The following is a 23,536-nucleotide window of genomic DNA, read 5'->3' as shown; positions in this document are numbered from 1 at the left end:
CTTATTCAAATATTAGTCTCCTTTAATAGACTGTGGGCAGGCAATGGCCTAGTGGTGTTATCGCTGGACTATTCATCCAGAAGCTCATCTAATGTTCCGGGAATCTGGGTTTAAATTCTGCCATGAATTCAAAAAAAAGTAGCTGGAATTGAGGGTCTAATAATGATGATGAAAACATTGTTGACAATTGGAAAAATGGCACTGAGCCACCGTGCCACTCGTTCCTTCATTTATACACAATTAACTCAGTGGTGAGCACTGCTGCCTCACAGCACTAGGGACCCAGGTTCAATTCCACCCTTGGATGACTGTCTGTGTGGAGTTTGCACATCTGTGTCTGTGTGGGTTTCCTCCGAAGTTCAGAGTTGTGCAGGGTAGGTGGATTGGCCATGCTAAATTGCCCATATTGTTCATGGATGTTTGGGTTAGACATGGAAAATGCAAGAGTAGAGGAATGGGCCTGGCTGGGATGCCCTTGTTGGGCTGAATTGCCTGTTTCCACACTGTAGAGATTCTATGAGTACATAGGTTCATATGCAAGGTTTAAGGAGAAAATTTTAAAGGTCAGGAAAAACACAGCTGAAAGCATAACTATCAATGGTTGGTGCTGAAAATTAGGATTAATCAAGATGTCAAGAGTAGAAAAGCACAGAAATTTCAGAGGCTTGCAGGATTGGAGGCAGTAACAGAGACTGGGAGAGATGAGGCAGGAAAACAAACACAGCATTTGAATGTCAAACTGTTGCTCAACTGGAAATTACTGGAAGTCAGGAAGTACAGGAGTGATCAGCAAATAGGTCTTACTGACAGTAAGAAACTGGATTTGGAATTTTGTAAGAAGGTCTGTGAAGATGGCTGCTTGGCCCAGAGAGCATTTGAAAATCTACCTGAGAGACAATAAAGGCAGGCTGAGGCACCAGGGAGACAGACAATGTTATAGAAATTACAAAGAAGAGTCATATCAGATTCAAATGTTAACTCTGTTTCTCTCTCGACAGATGCTGCCAAACCTGCCTTGTTTCTCTGGCATTTTGATTTTATTTTGATTTGTTATTTGATTTTATTCCAGCATTCACAGTACTTTGCCTTTATTTTACAAAAAGCAATCTTGTTGATGGAGCAACTATGTGATTGGAAACTCAGTATCAGATTAATTAGAATTCTGGATTATTAAATTAAGCCATTCAGTTGCCAAGGTGAGGGACGAGGTTGGTGGCCATAGATGGAGTTTCTTGCAGGTATAAAAGTCAATAAGTCTTCACAGTGTTTAGCTGGAGAAGTTTTCTGCTCACTGTTTACCGGATGCTGGAAAAGTAATGTTCTAAATCAAATATGGTGGTATACTTGAGAAAGATGATGGTGCCATGCAGCTAGCTCTTACCTGTATCTATGCTGAACTTGATGTTATGTTTTTAGCTGAGGGGCATCAAGTACATGAGATTCACTTTGTTATTCTGGCAGAGATAGAAACCTGATTGGGAAAATTCAGATTTGACATTATAAGAAATATCAATTTTGCAATGAAAGCACACTCAAGAGTTTGGAGATGACAGGAGGTCAGAGATCGTGCGATAGTTTTCCAAAGGCAGTAGGGACAGGAGTGAACAGTTTGGGAAATTGTATGTGAGGAAAAGGATGTGTTAATAGTAATAGCAAACATGAGGGCCAAGACTGTCAGATAGCCAATTTGGCAGTAATTTTCATTCTGGAATGGTCCTGGAATACTGAGTAGTTTGGCAGAAGAGACCTGCATTGAATAGAGTCATGGGAAAAGTAACCCATTGGCTAAGTCCACAGTTTTATCAGTGGGGGCGACAGTGGGTCAAAAAGGAAAAAAAATTAGTCCCCCAGTTGGCATTCTGATCTGAAAGGATGATGAAAGAGTTGGATGGAACAGTTGCGTTTGTTAATGTGGGGAGGCAGTGACACTCCTGTAGGCCCTTTGACTGCTGACAAGGCAGATAGTTCAGTGGAAATAAATCGCTTAAAGGATTACTGAAGGAGCTACTTAAATTTGTAACCACTGTATGTAACTGATTCATACCTGTTCAAACAAAACATGATGTGCTTGACTTACATATTTTAAAGAGCAGTAACTTACCAGTTAGCATTTGCAATTTCAACAAGTCTCCAGCACTTAATCATTCAAATAGGTCAGAGGAGAATCTTTCAGCTTCTTTTTCATTTTTGATTTTGAATTACCAAAAAGTGCCACAGCTGCAGCAGGATGGAAGCTTCAGCAAGGTGGAATGGGGGCGAAGCAGGGCAGAGGGTACAGTGGAGTGAGGGCGAGGCAGGGCAGACAGTGCATTGGAGTGAGAGTGAGGCAGGTTGGAGATGATGCACTGTTGGGGGAAGGATGAGGTATTATACATGGAGCAAACTCAGATATCTTTTCCAGCTTATTGTTTATCCAGCCTTTCCATTTTAATTTCAATACTTTGTGTAAGTATCTGCTTAGGTCAAAACACTATTTTAATAAATTCCTGTCCAATAATTGTAACAAGTAAATCTGTTCTTTTGCTCCAAGAATTTCAATCACCCTGACCTACTGCATTACATGTACCATAACATTTTACATTTCCATATTTTTGCATGATTTTAAATTCTAAAGCATCAGGTTGCAATAGCTGAGCAATAAATGAAGTAAATAGAAGGTACATATGAAGGTATGTAAACTGTTATATTTACAATCCTAAGTGTCTTGCAAGGAGTTCAGAAGTATAACTCACCCTTAATACAATAATGTCCAATTGAAGAACTGCTAAAAAAAAATCCTTAAGAAGACAAAGAAACATTGAAATTAAGGAATAGGTAATTTTTCAAATGGAGACTGGATCATGTCTGATTTATAGCTTAAATTCATTTACTAATCTTGGTTCAGTTACCCTTAATAGCCATGTCTGACAAAAATCTACCAAAGCCATTTAAGTGTTTTCAGTTGACTATGCCTAAGCAGCTCTTTGAGGGAGAGAGGATAATCAAGTGTAGCATATTAATATAGAATGTAAGAATTCTGCACAGTTTGAATAGCAGATACCACAATAGTTGGAACTGCATTTTTGTAGTAGATGTGGGAAAAGGGAGATGGGTTCATTTCCAGTTCATGAAGGCACCTCTGATGTGAAGCAGAAGCTTCTCAGTAATTTGGTGGAGGTGAGCTGACATTTGGGTCAGGAATGGATTTGCCAGTTAGTCATACAGTGACCAGAGAGGGAAGGCACTAAAGGTGGGTCACTAAATAGATGGGCCTCATTCTGACTCGCTGTAGTAGCCATTACTGAGGTTGCTGTAACAAGTAATACTTTTAAAAAAAGGAAAATGCAGACTTCTCACATTTCAACATGCAAATGAAGTCATGAACTTGGGATCAATAGGAGATTTGGTAATAAAAGTTTTCAATTCTTTCCATGATGGAGCAGACCCATCCCCCTCTCCATTACTAAACCTCTACTTTAGAAGATGAACTATCCCATTCAAAGCAGTATTCTCAACTGCCTTGAGCTGCTCTGTATTAGACAGCACCAATGGCCTCCTGTCTCTCCTGAAACTTTAGAAAAATAACAAATCTCAGCTCAGTTCTAAGATAAAAATAAAAGTTCAAGAGGAAAAGACCAGCAACTAATTTAGAATAAATTCAAACTCAAGAATCCCAACTTTGAGAAGACAAATTCTACAGGGAACGCCACTGCCCAGCTTACAAAGGTAAATTATAATTTGAAGGACAAGGAAAGGATGCGTGATAAACAATGTGTTTTGTATTATCAAACCAATGAAATGAATGATGATATACAGAAAACAGTCTGGAGTAACTCTGATGTGAAACAGACAGTCTCACCTGTAGCAGCTGCAGAAACATTGGCTCGAGATCAAAACAATGCTGGAGAAAATGAATGACCTGTAAAAGTAAGTGAAGATGCAGAGGGCAGACATCAGGGGGCTGCAAATCATTTGTGAGACAATTCTCTTTAGAAATTAACAATGCTTAAGTAAAAGAACGTAAGCAGGACATAGACCAAGCCAACAACCATTGAAGTATCAAGTGGAAGAGATCCAGGCTTCAAAGAAAAAAAGGAAAAATATGGTAGAAGAGCATAGTGGTGAAAATATCATGGAAAGATGTTAAAGCAGTTTATGAACAAGAAAATATATTAGACCAGATGAAGCCGAAAATTTTGTAAGGTTAGAAGAAACCAGGGTGTAAAACCAGGAGCTTCAAAATATGCTGATAATCAATGAAACCATGAACATAGAAACATAGAATATAGAACATAGAACATTACAGCGCAGTACAGGCCCTTTGGCCTTTGCTGTTGCGCTGCCCTGTGTCCCAATCTGAAGTCCATCTAACCTACACTATTCCGTTATCATCCATATGGTTATCCAAAGACCATTTAAATGCCCTTAAAGTTGGCAAGTCTACTACTGTTGCAGGCAGGGAATTCCATGCCCTTACTACTCTCTGAGGAAAGAACCTACCTCTGACATCTGTCCTATATCTTTCACCCTTCAATTTAAAGCTATGTCCCCTTGTGCTAGCCATCACCATCCGAGGTAAAAGGCTCTCACTGTCCACCCTATCTAATCCTCTGATCATCTTGTATGTCTCTATTAAGCCGCATCCTAACCTTCTTCTCTCTTAACGAAAACAGCCTCAAGCCCCTCAGCCTTTCCTCATAAGATCTTCCCTCCATACCAGGAAACATCCTGATAAATCTCCGGTGCACCTTCTCCAATGCTTACACTTCCTTCCAATAATGCGGCGACCAGAACTGAACACCCCAAGTGCGGCCGCACCAGAGTTTTGTTCAGCTGCAACATAAAATATAGATGACCTCATGGCTCCCTCTACCAATAAAACCTAACACACCATGCACCTTCTTAACGAGCTTATCAACCTGGGTGGAAACTTTCAGGGAACTATGCACATGGACACTGAGATCTCTCTGCTCATCTGCGCTACCAAGAATCTTATCATTAGCCTAGTATTCTGTATTTATGTTACTTCTTCCAAAGTGAATCACCTCACACTTTTCCACATTAAACTCTATTTGCCACCTCTCAGCCCAGCTCTGCAGCTTATCTATGTCCCTCTGTAAACTGCAACATCTTTCCGCACAATCCACAACTCCATCGGCTTTAGTGTCATCCATAAATTTACTAACCCATCCTACTACGTCCTCATCCAAGTCATTTATAAAAATGACAAACAGCAGTGGCCCCAAAACAGATCCTTACGGTACACCAATAGTAACTGAACTCCAGGATGAACATTTCTCATCAACCACCACCCTCTGTCTTCTTACAGCTAGCCAATTTCTGATCCAAACCGCTCAATCCCATGCCTCCACATTTCCCCCTGAACTACTTGAAACAACTGAAGGGATGAGATCAAGCAGTGGCTAGTCTGTGATGCTTCAGGATAAGCAAATTCTGAAATAACAAATGGAACCCATGAAAGAAAATCTTGATAACACAGACATGAAAGACAGACAAGGTTACTGACTCTGAAAATTAACATTTATTCCAGATGATATCACCATCGTAGGATGTCTGAGCATATTACTGACATGTTTATAGATTCATAGGCTCATTTGTTATTATAATTCATTAAACTTTCTTTTTGGAAGAAAGGGGTTTCTTGCATTTGTATCTTGCCTTTAAGAGAGCTCATGTTTAAAGATTTCATGTGCCATGCATGCAATGTTATGACTCTTCCTGGAACTCAGACTACTTTGAATTTGCAAGCTGTACATAGCCATATCAATTGATTTGTTATAACAACTGCTTCATAAATTATAATAGCTTTAAATTACTTAACCCAACAGCACAATGGCTCAGTGGTTAGCACTGCAGCCTCACAGCACCAGGGGCCAGGACTTGATTCCAGCCTCGGGTGACTGTCTGTGTAGAGTTTGCACATTCTCCCTGTGTCTGCGTGGGTTTCCTCCAGGTGCTCCGGTTTCCTCTCACAGTCCAAAAATGTGCAGGCTAGGTGGATTGCTCGTGCTAAATTTCCTGTAGTGTTCAGGGGTGTGTGGGTTATCGGGGATGAATCTGGGTGGGATGCTGCAAGGGGCAGTGTGGACTTGTTAGGCTGAAGGGTCTGTCTCCACACTGTGGGAAATCTAATCTAATCTAATCTGGGAAAACCCATTGAGTTAATCAATTTCTGTTAAATGGTTGATTATTGTGCTGAGTTAGGAAATTTTCTGACTCCTCGAACTTGAATGAGGAGAAACTGTCCAGTTTGGCAGAATTTTTATTCTGGTAGGATGGGTCCTTAATGAAATCAGGGCACCACTGCTGGAAGCAACACAGTTGTGAAAATGGGATCAGCGTGCAATTTGATCAGGGAATAAAAGATTGGTCAGTAAGGGAGCTCTTGCAGCAGGAAGTAAAGGTAAGTGCTTTTGGTCCCGGGCAGAGGCATGAATTGAGAATCTAGTGAGTTTCACCTTTAACTGTTTGCTGCATTGGCAGCGACAGTTGTGCACCTTCCATAGGATAATGTAACCATTGCTGCTGTCCATTCACCTTTTGATGAAGAAGTACATTATATAAAGTTAAATCTAAAAGCTTTCATAAAATATAGCCATGGAGACGGCAGCATCTTGGTAGCAAAAAATGCTCCCCCCTCCCCAGTGTCTGGTTTACTTGATTTTGCTTTTGGCAGAGCTGATTGATATTTTGCAATTGCACTAACACCTGCTCTGAACCTGTCTCTCTATTTTACAGCCATCACCACTGTTGTCACCTGCTTTAGCTTTTTGTTCAATGACACCTGTTCTCCCTTGCCCTCTAATCTTACCCTGACTTTCAAAGAGCAAAGAACAAAGAACTAAGAAAATTACAGCACAGGAACAGGCCCTTTGGCCCTCCAAGCCTGTGCTGATCAAGATCCTCTGTCTAACCTGCCATCTATTTTCTAAGGGTCTGTGTCCATTTGCTCCCTGCCCATCCATGTACCTGTCCAGATATATCTTAAAAGATGCTAACGTGTCTGCATCTACCACCTCCGCTGGCAACGCATTCCAGGCACCCACCACCCTCTGTGTAAAGAACTTTCCACGCATATCTCCTTTAAACTTTCCTCGTCTCACTTTGAACTCATGACCTCGAGTAAATGAGTCCCCCACTCTGGGAAAAAAGCTTCTTGCTATCCACCCTGTCTATATCCCTCATGATTTTGTAGACCTCAATCAGGTCCCCCCCCTCAATCTCCGTCTTTCCAATGAAAATAATCCTAATCTACTCAACCTCTCTTCATAGCTAGCACCCTCCATACCAGGCAACATCCTGGTGAACCTCCTCTGCACCCTCTCCAAAGCATCCACATCCTTTTGGTAATGTGGCGACCAGAACTGTACACAGTACTCCAAATGTGGCCGAACCAAAGTCCTATGCAACTGTAACATGACCTGCCAACTCTTGTATTCAATATCCTTTCATTCACCATTTTCTTCTGATCCTCTTGTCCTCAATACCTTTTTTCACAGCATTAAAACCCATCACTTTCTACCTGACATTCTGAAGAACAGTCATACCAGACTCAGAATATTGGGTGGAATGTATCCAGCCCTTGAACAATGTGGGACATGAGGGGAAAGTTAAGAAAATTGGGTGAGATGTGCAGTGAGGATTTTCTTGATGTCAAGAACAAAAAACCTCATTTCCAATCAAGAGTTGGTCAGCAAGGCTAAATTCTTGCTTGTGAGCAACCCATTTGCTTAGATTGTTGCCTCATTACCACTGAATCTCATCTTATTAAAATGCAGTTCCCATCCTCTGACTTGCTGGCTAGAAGCTAATTGATGAAAACTCATGACATGAAACTGAGAGTGATTATCCAGTGACTCCAGCTTGGCAATAGCTTGTCCAAACATCCATCTTGGAAACCTGGCATCAATATCTTTGCAGACTCCATGAGCAAGGGCTGCACACACCCCATTTCCACTGACATTGGTATCTGACAATATTGGTATCAATCACGTCATACCATCATGATACATCTCTAAGCCACTGACAGTGTGGTTCTGTACTTGATAGTGAGCTGTCAGCAGTGAATAAGTAGGACATTGCAAAAGACTAGAAGAATTAATAGCTTGTGAAAATAACGTGGGTGAGAACCTCTGGATGGATACATTACATGCAATTGTGATGTCGGATTCTATCATCCTTGGTGAGAGGCATGTGCAATGGCAGACCTAGAGTGCAGGGTGGGCCTGCAAATGAGAAATAGCAGAGAGAACTTAGTGGCGCTTATCCTTGTGGAACACAGAACGACATTAATCTTCTTCCTTTGTTGCCCGGGACATTGTATTATGACAGTACCTCTATGTCACTGTAGCTGAAATGAAGATCTGTTTAAGGTTTTTGAGTAGATTCGTAGCTCAGGTTCTGGATGCTGTGATTGGCTCGCTCACTGAGCTGGTTTGTTAGGACACAGACATTTCATTACCCTGCTGGGGAACATCATTAGTGCAGCCTCCGATGAAATGCTGTTATGGTATTTAAACTCTGGGGTCTGTTGGATTTGATTACCTCATTTCCGATTTTCCTTTACAGTTGTGTATATATAGGGTCTAGTTCTATGTGTCTGTTGATGGCCTTCTTGGTGGTGAGCCAGGCCTCTAGGAATTCCCGTGCTTGTCTCTATTTGGTTTATCCTAGGATCCTGGTGTTGTCCCAATCGAACTGTTGGTTCTCCTTATCCATGTGTATGGACGTGAGTGAGGATTGGTAGTGCCTTTTTGTTGCTAATTGGTGTTCATGTACTCTTGCGGCCAATTTTCTTCCTGTCTGTCCAGTGTAATGTTTGTCACAGTCCTTGCATGGAATTTTGTATATTATGTTGCCTCTCTCCATACTGGATAAGGAGTCTTTGGTTTGAGTTAACATGGGATTGACGTGGATCTGTGTGCTACTATGGTGCCTACTGGTTGTAGGAATCTTGTGGTTGGTTTGGATATATTCTTGATGTATGGTAGCGTGATGAGTGAGTTAGGGTGTGCAGTATCTTCCGGTTGTTGTTCGTGTATCAGGCATTGGTGGATCCAGTTGTTCAGGTATCCATTGTCCTTAAATATTTGGTGGAGGTACTGTTGTTCATCTTTTTAGTGTAGTTCTAGGTTGCTACAGTATGTTGTCACTTGTTTAAATAGTGTTTTCACACGACTTTGTCAGACAGACAAGAAGAAAATTGGCCACAAGAGTACATGAACACCAACTAGCAACAAAAAGACATGACCAATACTCATTCATCTCCATTCAAACAGGTAAGGGGAACCGTAAGTTCGACTAGGACAACATCAGGATCCTAGGACAGACCAAACAGAGACAAGCATGGAAATTCCTGGAGGCCTGGTTCTCCACCAAGAAGGCCATCAACAAGCATATAGAACTAGACCCTATATACATACCCCGCTGTAAAGGAAAAGCAGAAATGAAGTAATCAAATCCAATGGACCCCAGAGTTTAAATAGCAGGCAGGAAAACACAACAGAACGTCAGTGGAGGTTGCACTGATGATGTTACACAGCAAGGTAATGAAACATCAGTGAATTAATGAACCAGCTTGGTGAAGATCTATTTTTCGTTGCCATTTCCTTCGGGGCAATGGCACTGGACCACAGTGTGAAGCACAGTCAGTGGCTTGTAGTGTCTGAAATGCTATGGAGTTGGAGTTAAGTATGACACCAGTGGTCTGGACATCTCAAAGGTCTGGCAGTAATGAGCACATACACCTCTCTGCTGCATGATTTCATGATAAGGATAAAATGAAGAACTGCAGTTGCTGAAGATCTGAAACAAAAACAAAAGTTACTGGAGAAACTCAACTGGTCTGTGGAGAGAAAATAGGATTACTAGTTTGAGTTCACTGACACTTCCTCAGAAGTGACTGCAGCTAGGAAAAGATTGATAACAGGGGAGTGGGGGGAAATGGAGTGAGTGGATAGCTGGAGATGGAGCCCAGTAGAGGAAAAGAAGGTTAGACAGATGAAGGGGTTATTGATAACAAGCCAGAGAGGGCGAAAAGCTGAAACAGGGACAATGCATAGGTGGAAAATGAATAGTTATACCAAAAGCAGCCCATATCATGATAAGGCCTGGGCTATCAGACTGGATAAAGGACATAGAAGGAGGTGTCAAGTATTAAAATTATTGAACTCACTATTGAGCGCCGAAAGCTACAGGTTCCCCAAATGGAAAATTGAGTTGTAGTTCTTCCATCTCGCGCTGAGCCTTGCTGGAGCACTGCAGCAGGCCTGAGATAGAAATGTTGGCCAGGGAGCATGTTTGACAGGGCCCTTACTATGTCCAATCTATTTCCTGCACTTTTGCCCTCACCCCTTCTCTTCCCCCCAACAACGTCGATAGGGCTCCTGGTCTTCACTTTTGACCTCACTAGAATTTTGCAGGGAGCATTCTATCAAGGACATCGCTTTTCTCTCCGCTTCCACTCTCAACACCTCCCCAAACCCCAATAGCATTCTTCATGCCGTTGCAGAAAGTGGAACTCTTTCTGTTGCACTACTCCGTCCTCCCTATCAAAGAGTCTAAAGCAGCGATTTCCCTGTACTTCACTCAATTTAGTATACTGTATTCACTGCTCACAATATGGGGAGATGAAATATAGGCTAGGTGACCACTTTGCAGAACACCTACATTCTTTCTACAAAAATGATCCTGAGCTTCAAAATATCCTCAACTTCAACTTATCACTATGTTCCCTGACCAACATTTCTGCCTTGGGTCTGCTACAGTGGTCCACTGAGGTTGAGCACAAGCTAGAAGCATCTTACACTCATGGACCCACACACTTCAGGGCTCCATACCGAATTATTGAATTTTAGAGCCTGAACGCCTCCTTCCATGCCCTTTATTCATCTTTTACCCCACACCCTGTCATGACATGGGCTGTTTTCAGCACAGTCAATTAATTTTTACCTGCTCATTGCCCCCATTATCAGCTTTTCACCTTCCCTGGCATACTATCAACCTTTGTCTGCCTAACTGTGTTTCTTTTGCTCTGGGCTCCTTTGCCACCCATCTGCTCACTCCTTCCCATCCCTACCACCCTCTTCTGTCATCACTATAACAGTGACCTCTTCTTAGCTGATTTCAGTTCTGAAGAAGGACTACTCAATTTGAAACATGAACTCAGTTTTTCACCAGAGAATCTCCCAGAGATGCTTAGTTTCTTAGGCAGTTTCTGTTTTTGCTCCAGAAGAAGAATTACAGAGGCTATTTGCATAATTAATGAGATGGAGAGTGGAAGATTTGATGAAAAATCACTTGCCAAAAGAAATGGGTAAATTTAGCCCTCTTTTGTAGACTGGCAGTAAATAATTTAATCAGGCTCTCTGATCACTTCCACATATGAACAAAAATATAAGAAATAAGTCAAGAATGATAAAATCCATTTGTTCCATCAAAACACATCTCTTAACTGGAAATAAAGGGATGAAAGGATGGGAATGGTCATAAGTGAGAGAGAAAACTGGTTGTTTGTTTGAAGGACTGTTTATTGTCAGTGGCATTTGTGGAATGGGGGGGAAGAATTGACATTATGTATGCTAATGACATCAACCCACTAAGACCTGGGTGAATCTTGCGTTATTAAAATTTACCTCTTGTGTCTGATAGCAACGTCAGCAGCTGCAGGTATGTTACCATTATTACTTCTCTTGGTGTTTTACGGACATATGCATCCAAATCGCTCCAGGCACTTGAACACACATTTCTCCGTAGTTGTGCATTACTGGAGTAGAAACCCTTATGCCTCTTCTTTAAATTCTTTCATAGGGTGTTGACATCACTGGCAACACAAACATTTATTGCCCATCTCAAATTGCCCTTGAACTGTATGTTTTGTGCTATTGCAGTGGGTAATCAAGAGTAAATCTCATTTCTGTCAATATGGAATCACATTCAGATCAGTAAGTTGTGGCACATTTACTTGCCTAAAAGGCATTAGTAAACCACATGGGTTTTTATAACAATTGATGATTATTTCATTGTCATCATCACTGAGACTAGTTTTCAATTTAAGATTGTTAAAACATTGATTGAATTCAAATTCTATTAGCTCCTATGGCGTCTGGATTACTAGTCCAGTGACATTCCCGCTTCTTCACCCTGTTAGTGTTGGGTTGCTGTGTGCGCAGTTGATGATGCCCCTCTCTATGAGAAGGTAACTGGAGTGCCCAATCATTCTGAAGGACATTATTGCAGGCCAAGTTCACATATTAGGCAGGCCTGACCACCAAGTCATTGGTCTCCCATAATTGTGAACTAATGAATGGAAAACTCTGGGGACGTCTTCGACTGAATTATGAAAAGACCTAGAGGCAAAATATTGAGGGCTGTAGTGACTTAAAAGCCACTGATAAAGCAGGGGAGACATCTAGGAGACTACAGGTAGCTGCCATCACCTGATATGACAACCCCAGCTTCCTGAGACACTTATACTCAGACATGCCAAAGTGACCCAATGCCTCCCTATAAGCCCTTGTGAGCTGCTCCCATTTTTGTTGCTCCCTGTTCTTACATGTTACAAGCCTGGGACAGGCTATTTCTGTTTAGGCTTCTGTTTGATCTGAGGTCCAATCTAAAAGACAGCAAAAGTACCACCTATCTTGATGAGACAGAACTAACCTACAAAATGTGGGAAATGAATTAGTAGCAAAGGTACTGAGATCACATCCTTTCTCACCATGATTTCCAGTAGATGAAGCTTCACACTGTGAAAGTACATGAAATTTGTTCTTAAATATGCAACAATTCCTTTTGTATTTATTTTGAAAATTGAAAACATGGTTAGTCTACTACAGCTGTACTGGCTGAGATCACCATGAAAACCTTGCCTTCTCAATATAAGCCCTTGTCTGAGGTGTTGTGACACTTTTGGAAAATTCCTCACAAGTTATCTGAGCCTGATGAGAGAACAGTCTATGTGAAAGCTTCAAATGAAGACATTAAAAATGTAGTTTAATTTAGTAAGCAAGTGTTGAATCTATTATATTACAAGCTTTTTTCCAACAATTTCTCCAGAACCTCTTCTTTCGTAGCTTTTAAAGTCTTCTGCTTACTTACTTCAATTTCAGAAATATGTGTATGCAGTTTCTTAGTACTTGGAGATCTGCAATTTATTGTTTCTGTCAAGAGATTAATTAGAAGAATAGATTTTTGAAACATGATTTCTGGCCCTTTTACTAATGAAATACTTTTAAATGGAGGATGTTTATCATATTTGGCAGTTCCTTCACAATATGCAAACTAATCATATAAGTCCAGCAAATATAAGAAAAAGTTACATTTATTGATAACAGTTTTTAATAACCTGCTGGTTTGAGATTCTGCAGTGTTAAGGTCAAATTTCATTAACAGGAAGAAATTCCACCTTCACTGGTTTAATGTTCCATAGACATCTAGAAGTTTATGGAACATTAAACCAGTACATTACTTTACTGGTATTAATTTGGCACACATTTTGACTGTGAACATTGATTGACTAAAAACAGAAAAAAAAAGAACAGTATAGCTAATAATTTTATAAAGTAAATGTATCTCTGTACTGGGATGTTGATTAACATGAAATGTTACTTCCTAGCACCTTATTTTGTGTAGTTATTTTAATAAAATTCCAAGGTAAACATGTGTCATCGCCTATCTTGTTTGATCAATGCATTCATTTGAAATTCATCACTATTAAATGTGCTAATGCCTCTGCTAAAATGTTGAAAATAAATTTTCTGTTGAACACATGACTAAAGGTAGAAGGTATTGGAAACAGACAACACAGAGAGATAAGTTGACCTTTCCTCGGTAAGAAATGAAAAACCTATACAGTCATATAAAGCATATCTTATGAGAAGCAGAACCAAGGAAAAACAGAAGTTTGTAATTAGGTGGAAGGCAGGAAATGATAAGTCATAAAAATGATGGTGGTAGAAAAGCAAGAATGCTCCAGTAGTCCAGAGATGCGGTGGAAGAATATCAGATGGGCACTAGTACTGCGGACCCCTGCCGTCTATAAACTGTAAATTCCTATGCTAACACCCAGTTTATACTCTCTCCTTTCCAATGGAACCTTGTGACAATGCTAGCTCTCATTTCTGAGGGAAAATGTGTGCTGCAGTTACAGCAATTGTTATTGAGGCAATTTTACGTCATAGGGCTATAAAACTCCAGCAAAAAGATAAGGATTTTTTCAGCTTAAATCATGCTTCACTAGAACAATGTAAGACAAAGGAAGGGCAGAGAACAGATTGAGATTGAGATGGAGCTTTAAAAAGGCAAGCAAACCTTAACATTACATGTACAGATGGCACGGAAGTGTTCAGCACTTATTAGGAAAGTAGCAACTGACTATCCAACATCCATTGTGGACAATGAATACAGTATACTAAGTTGAACAAAGTACAAGTGCGTCACTGGGCTGTATTTACATGATCGCCCAGTACAATTCCATCCTTATGAGAGAACAATTTTCCTTTTGGATTGTGAATGTGTTAGTGGTAACAGAATTCTGATTGATAGTTCAGTGTTCATAAATTAAAAATTCTTTTTGACTTTCTTTCTCTTACAGTCTGTTCCCAGTTTTCAAGAGGGGTCTACGCTATTTTTGGATTTTATGACAAGAAGTCTGTAAACACGCTTACATCATTCTGTGGAACACTGCATGTTTCTTTTATCACCCCGAGCTTTCCTGCGGATGGCTTGCATCAATTTGTCATACAGATGAGGCCAGATCTCAAGGGTGCTCTTCTTAGTTTGATTGAATATTATCAGTGGGACAAGTTTGCTTATCTGTATGACAGTGACAGAGGTACGCTTTTTTTATCTATATGTTACTATCCTGGTTTTCCTTCCTTTTTGTGCAATAATTATGTATGAACATTTCACTGTGAAATTATCTAACAATTCAGCTAAATTAAGAGATGTTAACACATTAGGGATGAATTTTGGGGTGAATAATCTAAATCTTAAGATTGGATGCATACTCTAAAATTTCATTCAGTTAAGTTTCAGATTTTCATCAAATAAGGAAATTCAAAACTCCCTGTGGAGAAAGGGATTAAATAACAGAGAATAAGATACAGAGATAATGGGAACTGCAGATGCTGGAGAATCCGAGATAACAAAGTGTGGAGCTGAATGAACACAGCAGGCCAAGCAGCATCTCAGGAGCACAAAAGCTGATGTTTCGGGTGAAATTTCTCTTGAAGGGTCTAGGCCTGAAACGTCAGCTTTTGTGCTCCTAAGATGCTTCTTGGCCTGCTGTGTTCATCCAGCTCCACACTTTGTTATCAGAGAATAAGATATCGACAGGCTTGATGGTGATATAATCCTTATGCTTGATGCATCCGCTGCATCATTAATCTTCCAAGAATGTAAGAGATAGTGTGAAACAAAAAAAAAAGCTTCTATGGTTTGATTTCTCTTGAGTTGCATTGGCTACCAAAGTACCTGCTGTGCTCACTTGAAACTGTTATAAAATCTTTCAGTGTGCAAGTGAAGTTGAGGATGCTGCTGTTAAACTTGACAGAACCTGAACAAAGCATGCCATTGGCATGCCATTTCAATCCTTTCATACATTCCTCCTGGCTTCACATCTGGGAATGCTAGCAGTCTGATAAGGTGCTCTATCAATTCCTCACCTTTCCAACCGCTCTCCTTCAGTTACCTCTCCCTCCCCTATCTACACAGGGTCTCCAGACAGGAACAAAGTTTGACCGAGTGGATTATGAAAAACAAAAACTGAAAGAACTGTGGATACTGTAAAAATCAGGAACAAAAACAAAAGTTACTGGAAAAGCTGAGCAGGTCTGGCAGCATCTGTGAAGAAAAAATCAGAGTTAATGGTTCGGTTTGGTGACCCTTCCTCAGAAGCTATCTGTGATTTTTTTCTTTACAGATGCTGCCAGACCTGTTGGATTATAAATCCTTGATTGGCAACTGATTTTTGGCAATCCAAGATTCCTTCAGAATATGCAAACTAATCATATCAGTCCAGCAAACATGCTGACAGCTGTGGTTACACGTTCCAAATACAAAACACTTGGCCTTATAAATAAATGCAGTTTCATTTTTATTTTCAAAGAGAAATTCTAATGGTGAAATAGATTTCTTTCCTGCTAATGTAGTTCAGGTCGAAATTAGCTATAGAAAGCAATTGCAGCTCAGTTGCTATCATTCTTGCTCATGAGACAGAAGGTTGAGAGATTAATTTTTAATTTAGGACTCTGCAGCAATAGTTGACATGTGAGTGCCACACTGACAGAGTGTTGCACTGTCAGAGTGCTGATTTTGGTTAAGTCAGTAGATCAATTGCTCGGAATACCCTCTCAGGTGGATGCAACAAATCCAATGGCACCAGGGCTGATTAATATTTATCTCAAATTAATATCATCATAAAACAGATTATCCAGCCATTATCACATTGCTGTTTGTGGGAACCTCATGTCTGCATACAGACTGCTACGTTTCCTACATGTATGACATTGACTACATTTAAGTAGTACTTAATTAGTTGTAAAGGGTTTTGTGACACCCTATTATAAAGGTTGCTATATAAAAGTAACTTTATTTCAATCTTAATAACTCCCTCTTGATTCATTCATGGATTCTGCATGTATAAAGGATGTGCTGTATCTTTCACTGCAGAGAGTGGCTTATATCATTACTTCAGTTCCACTTGATGTGTACACTAATTTACATAATCCTAAAGGAAATTACACTTAAAAGATTCATGTATGTAGGACAGTATTGTTAGACAGTATCATGTAACATTATGGTTTTCAATCCTGTTCCACTGCCTTAATTTAGCCATAATCAACAACCAATGATGGCAAAGAATTTGGTTTACTTTGTGACTTAATTAGCACATGCTAAGGGTTTTTAGATTATTCTTGCTACCATGAGGGAGCTTGTTGCTGCATGAGGACTCTGTCATAGGAACAGATAATTTAGAATCAGGCAGAGGAAAAAAGATAAGCTACGGGTGCTGTTAAGGAGCTTGAAAGCGAGAGAGGGAGAGGTAGAGAAGTCCATCAATGTTCCTTACCAAATTTGGAAGGATTGAAGCAGGATTGGGGATTTTCTTTCTGTCATTATACCAAGGGGCCAGTCCAATATTTCTGCTGCTGGATAATAAGGTGACTTATTAGCTTTCCACATCAATGGAGAGAAGTGCTGATCAGGAACTGTGACAAGCAAGGCCAAAGGAAGGAAATCAATGACAAGTGGAAATATGATGGGAGGCATCTTTGCTGATGTTTCCTCCAGTGTCACAGTGATGCCACCCAGGAAGTGGAGAACCAGCAGCTTATATTCCACCTTGAGAGCCCATAGCCCAAAGGCCGAAATGTGGATTTTATCAGTTTCAAAATCCCCATCCACATCCCCAGCCCCAGCCCATGACCAACCCTCCCTCTCATCCCCACCTCCGTGACCTGAAACAATCTGTCCATTTTCATTCCCACCTATCCGCTTTACCCATGTCACTGACCAATCTTCACCATCCCCTACCTGCACTCACCTATCACCATCCAACCAACTTTCCGCAGCCCCACCCCATCTCTCTCTATTTATTTCTGAGCTCCCTTCCCCCTCCCCATTTCTGAAGAAGGGGCCCAATTCGAAACATAAGCTTTCCTATTTCTCTGATGCTGCCTGGGCTGCTGTGTTCCTCCAGCTCCACACTGTTATCTCTGACTCCAGCTTCGGCAATTCTTACTATTTCTGAGTTAGTTATTGTTGATTTTGAATCACTTTTCCCTCACTGTTCTCCTTGATGTTGAAATCCAATGATAACTATAATCAAGGGAAATCAATATATGTTTTGAAATGTTGATTGAAAAAAGATAACTTGTTTAATTTTCCAAAATCTTTGTAAGAAATCTATCATATTAATGGAAGCTCAACATCAGCTACGATCACAATGAACTTGAGCAGATTTGAGGGTCTTCTGGTCTTCTGCTTATCCTACTTGTGTTATGATTTTGATTATAATTGATGTATATATACAGCTTGAATAGATAACAATACTCTGTAATTGTTTATAGCATTATTAATTAACTTAATTACTAATTTTATATTTATGTAAAAGTAACCACCTTCAATGTTCTCTGAAACGTTTTACCAGATTAAACCAATTATCTTGGCATGTCTTCATTAAGTTCATGCAAATATCAGAAAGTGAACATTAGGTGATTTCTCGTAATTCGATTTCTAACTAGTTTTGTTCAGGCAGTGAATGTAATCTGTTGACTGTATTCTTCTGTTCTTTTCTCCAGGGTTGTCAGTCTTACAGGCAGTCCTGGATGCTGCTGCTGAAAATAAGTGGCAAGTGACTGCAATCAATGTGGGAAATATAAAAGATGAGAGGAAAGATGAAGCCTATCGCTCACTTTTTCAGGACCTGGAAAATAAAAAGGAGAGACAAGTAATTCTTGATTGTGAGCGTGACAAAGTTAATGACATCATGGAGCAGGTACTATATATATAGCTTGAATATATCAGAATACTCTGTAATTGTTTTTACCATTATTAATTAACTTATTTGCTAATTCATTAATTAGTGGCTAGATGCTCACAGCATGAGGTTCCACATTGATATTGATCTCATAAAATGTATTCTTATATCCACAGTGCAGAGTAAATCAAGAAATTAGCAATGTTTATAGTAAAGAAAATTTCACACTTAATGTCTGAGTATGCAAAGTAGCATTTTGTAACTGAACAGATAACCAGTGAATGTACTGCCAGGCCAACAGTAGTGAATGTTACTTTTGCTCCAGATGAAATGGCATTCAGTACCCGGGTGACTCTTCCACTCAACAAAACTCTAAATAAAACAGTCAAAATTGTTATACAAATTGAAATTGCAGTTAGATAGCACACTGACGCTCCATTTGGAATTTGTTGTAGGTTAGCACATTGATATGCTATTTGACTTCTTACTGCAACTGTTCATGTGATTTTCAAGCAGAATTCCAGCTTTGAACTGTCTCCTGTAACTGTTCTTCTATTCTAAAATTATAGTCAGACCTCCCCTTGAGCTACTTAAGTTGTATTTACTAAGCTAATAGAAAATCATGCAAAAAGTTATTATTTTATTAGTTACATCAATATTTTTCATGTGTAAAACTATCACACTAATTCCAAGTATGTACTGATTCATTTGGATTAAGTTGTTGAAGATCCATTTTGATCTGAGACATATGATCGGAGGCATAATCTATTAAGGTTATTGACATTTTTAAACCTGTTCAAAATGCCTAATGTTTAACCTAATAATAGACAAGATAGTTTGGGTAAATTCAATGGAAGGGAAATTTGGGCAGGATGTATAAAGGGTGACCGAATAGAGCCATTGTCACTCTCCTGTACATGACAATACAGAAATCATAATCTGTTGGAAGACAATTACTAGACTGCTATAATATCCTACAGTTCCCACAATGGCAGCAGTCTTGAGTTTGCATGGTAGCAACCTGAATCCATAGGACTTCTATTTGAGCTTCCATTCCAATTCCCACATTTTATGTCTACTCATTTAAATCAGAGGATCATTGGATCTCTACAGTGTGGAAGCAGTGTGTCCATCAAGTCCACACTGATCCTCCAAAGCATCCCACCCAGATCAATCACCCTTTACTCTATTCTTGTAACTTACATTTCTCATGACTGATCCACCTAGCCTGCACGTCCCTGGAGACTATGGGCAATTTAGCATGGCTAATCCACTAACCTTTGGACTTTGGGAAGAAATTAGAGCACTTGGACGAAACTCATCGGCAATCAGATCATCCTAGTAGATTCTACAGATTTGCTAATGAAGTTTTCCTCCATTTCCATTCTGGAGAGAGCAGAATCCAGACACTGAGAATTTCCCTGTGTACATTCAGACTCCTCCATGCTTTTTGACATTATGTGGCAGCTTTCTCCTGGGCCTGTTTATACACGAAGTACATCATTATGCATGGCTATCAAACTTAATGTAAACTCACTCCACTGATATGCTTATTTAGGTCCTCTACAGTGAAACCTATGTGTAACCTCTGGTGAGCTGGCCCCTGTGCTATCCTTGCTTCCTGCCCTAGCTGAAGACACTTGTGGTCAATATCTCATCACTTGTAGATTTGCATTTGTCTTCTCCTCTGCATAAGATGCAGTAGCAATATCTGAGCTGGTGACTAAGAATGCTACTTCATCATCAGTGTGTTGCTGCTCATTCACTATTGCAAATTGATTACTATGTGGACACGGGCAGTTCTGAGAATCTAAATGGGAGAAAAGCAAAAAGGTAGGGCTATGAAGAAAGCAGGGGGCCCATGTGGGTAAATAAAAGGTACATGCTTACATAATCAGCAGCTTGTAAGTCAGAAGAGATTGAGGGCTGGATGGGAAGTGGGATGTGACAACTGAATTAATAGTTATAATAATGGATTGTGAGCAGATGCTTTCAGTAAATCTGACTCCGAACAATGGGATTCAATCAAAAAGAATACAGGGCTAATATGTTCCAACAAAGAGAAAGCATGCTGAAATTCTGTGTGCCATGGATATCAAGGGATATACAGGATTGGGTTAGGAGAAAATAAAGGGAGATTTCTGGCAGATAACAAGGGCTCAAAACAGCAGAAGTATTGAATGTGGATGAGGGAACTTAAAAAGTAGATTAGGAGAACTAAAAAGGACTTGAAAGGATACTGGTGGGTAAAATAAAAGAGAATCTAAAGTTGTTTTATGGATATATTAAGGATGAAAGGGTAATGAGGGACAGAGTAGGGCCTGTTAAGAACCTCAGCAGCAATTTGTGCATGGAGCCAGAGGATAGAGGTAAGATTCTAAATGGATACTTTGGGTCAGTGTTCACCAGTGATAGAAATAATATGGGTAAAGAAATCAGGGCAAAGGACTGCAATAGAGTTTTAAAAATTAGTCCCTCAGTATCTTCTCCAAGAGCTTCCACACCATAGACGTCGAGCTCACCGGCCTATAATTTCCTGAATTAACCCTGCTTCCTTTCTTAAACAAGGGAACACTATTGGCTAATCACCAGTCCTCTGGAACTTTGCCTGTGGTCAAAGAGGATGCGAAGATATCTGCTAATGCCTTAGCTATTTTGACCCTTGCATATATCAGCAGCCTGGAATAGATTCCGTCTGGTCCTGGGGACTTGTCTACCTTAATGCAATTTAGGATACCCAAAACTTCCTCCTTCAATATATCGACATTCTCTAGAGTATTCGCTCACTCATTCCTGACCACAGCATTAATCATGTCCTTCTCCTTGGTGAATACCGATACCAAGAACTCATTAAGGATCTCCCCAGCTCCCTGTAGCCTCCCTCATTTGTCTTTCAGTGGTCCTACTCTTTTCCCTGCTACCCTCTTTCTTCTAATATATACATAAAAAACCCTCAGATTCGCCCTGAATCTCTGCTGAAGATATTTCATGGCCCTTTTTAGCCTTCCTAATTCCATGTTTAAGTTACTTTCCAATTTCTGTCTATTCTTCAATAGCTTTGTCAGTTTGTAGCTGCCTAGACATGCTTCCTTTTTCCTTTTGACTAAGCTTACAATTTCTCTTGTCACCCATGGTTCCTGAAACCTGCCATTCCTATCCTTCAGTTTTGCAGGTGCATGCATGTCCTGCATTTTAATTAACTGATCCTTAAAAACCTCCCGTATGCCAGATGTAGATTTGCTCTCAAATAACTGCTCTCAATGCACATTCCCCAATTCCTGTCTAATTTGGATGTAATTGGCCCTTGCCCAATTAAACACCCTCACCTGAGGGCCACCCTTATCCTTGTCCGTGACGATTCGAAATCTTATGGAGTTATGGCCACTAAGCCCAAAATGCTCTCCCCATTGAAACATCGATCACCATGGCCCATTCCCTCATACTAAGTCTGATATGACGTCCTCCCTGTCCTGTCTCACATTCATTGACCACTTCTAATTTACCTCTAGCTGCTTAGGTTTTCCGTTCTTCAGGAAAGTTAGCAGGTAAAAGAAATGAGGATCCAGGCGGTACATCTCTTTCCAATTAGCTGCTGGATGCTGCCTGACCATAGGACCATAAAGTGTAGAAATTGAAACAGGCCATTGGCCCATCAAATCTGCTCTGTGATTCAGTGAGGTCATGGCAATATTATTTCTCTGAGCTCATTCTCGAGAGGGCCCATTGATCAACTGCATGATCAGATGCCCCACTCCTATGATCAAATATCCTTCCCACACAATTCATCCAATCAACCCCAAGACCCCAAACATCTCATGACCTCTGACCTCTCCTCAATGCTGATCAATGTGTGTGATATGCACTTTCCCTGAGGCAGCCGAGCACTCCTCTGCTAATGTTCTGTCTCTGACAATCTCAACCATGGCCTCTTATAATTAAGACCTCTGATATCCATTTCCTGCCTCATTCTCTACTTTGGTATCAATAATAGCATAAATTGAATAATCATCATAAATATTTGTGCATCCAATTGAGCAAAGTTGTAAATGTCAGAGATTATACAGGAAATCCAAGGGAGATCGTTCTCCCCTTTTATGAATCTGAACTTGAAATTAATGGCTAATTAGAATTTCACCTGAATGGCACTTCAGCAAACAACTTTGTATTTTGATTTTTATGTTGGAAACAATAATGTTAGTGCTGTATGAGATTACGCATTTTTGAAGCACTAACAAGGCATGGGAGTACATGTTGAAGGATAGGACCCTTGGAAGTACCGAGAATCAGAGTAACCTATTGTGCATGTTGATATATCCTTAAAGGCAGCAGGACAGGTTGATGAGATGGTTAACAAGGCATATAGGATACTTCTCTTTATTAGCCAAGGCATTGAATGCAAGAGCAAAGAGGTTAAGATAGAGTTGTATTTCGTGTTAGTTAAGCCACAGCTGGAATACTATGTGCAGTTCTAGCCACTACACTATAGGGATGATGCAATTGCACTCAGGAGAATGCAGAAGAATTTCACCAGGATGTTGGCCGGAGCAACACAGTTATGAAGAGATTAGATGCTGCGCTGTTTTTTTCCCTGAGAGCAGAGAATGTTGAAGGGGGATCTGATTGAGGAGCACTGATCGGGTAGATGGGGAGAAGATTGTCCCCTTAGTAAAGAAAATAATTTTCATCCAGAGACTTGTGGGTATCTGGAAATCACTGTCCTCAAGACATTTGAGAACTATTGAGATGAGCGCTTGAAATATAATTTCATACAATGTTATGGGCCAATGTTGGAAAATGGTTTTAGAATAGCTAGATGACATGATGGACAGAAGAGCCCTTTTCCATGCTGTAAAAACTCTGATTTTCTATCACTCCTTTGGGCATAACTTAAGTTCCATACATGTTTCTGATAATCTGCCGTTCAATACTGAATATCGCAAGAGACAAACTAATTTCTCAATTTGTTTATTTCAGGTCATAACTATTGGGAAGCATGTCAAAGGATATCACTATATCTTTGCCAACCTGGTAGGTAGTCCACACATTATTGTGGAA

At 40.1% G+C, this 23,536-nt stretch overlaps 1 protein-coding gene across 7 annotated transcripts in view; it reads left to right on the top strand.

The window, feature by feature from the left end:
* The window catches only part of gria2b (glutamate receptor, ionotropic, AMPA 2b), a 141,647-nt gene that overhangs the window by 31,905 nt on the left and 86,206 nt on the right, over nt 1–23,536 (top strand). For all 7 annotated transcript variants that reach the window (XR_007248841.2, XM_059644847.1, XM_048543878.2 and 4 more), the window contains 3 exons: nt 14,594–14,833; nt 18,303–18,499; nt 23,456–23,509. Coding sequence is in view for 6 of the 7 variants with exons in the window: in XM_059644847.1 (XP_059500830.1) it covers nt 14,594–14,833; nt 18,303–18,499; nt 23,456–23,509 (491 nt within the window). In the remaining variant the exon portion in view is untranslated. The remainder of the gene's footprint in view (nt 1–14,593; nt 14,834–18,302; nt 18,500–23,455; nt 23,510–23,536) is intronic.

This window comes from Stegostoma tigrinum, chromosome 1 (genome assembly GCF_030684315.1).
Source record: "Stegostoma tigrinum isolate sSteTig4 chromosome 1, sSteTig4.hap1, whole genome shotgun sequence".
Lineage (NCBI taxonomy): Eukaryota > Metazoa > Chordata > Chondrichthyes > Orectolobiformes > Stegostomatidae > Stegostoma > Stegostoma tigrinum.
The sequence above is the reverse complement of the archived record's forward strand: the minus strand, read 5'-3'. Positions and strand labels throughout refer to the sequence as shown.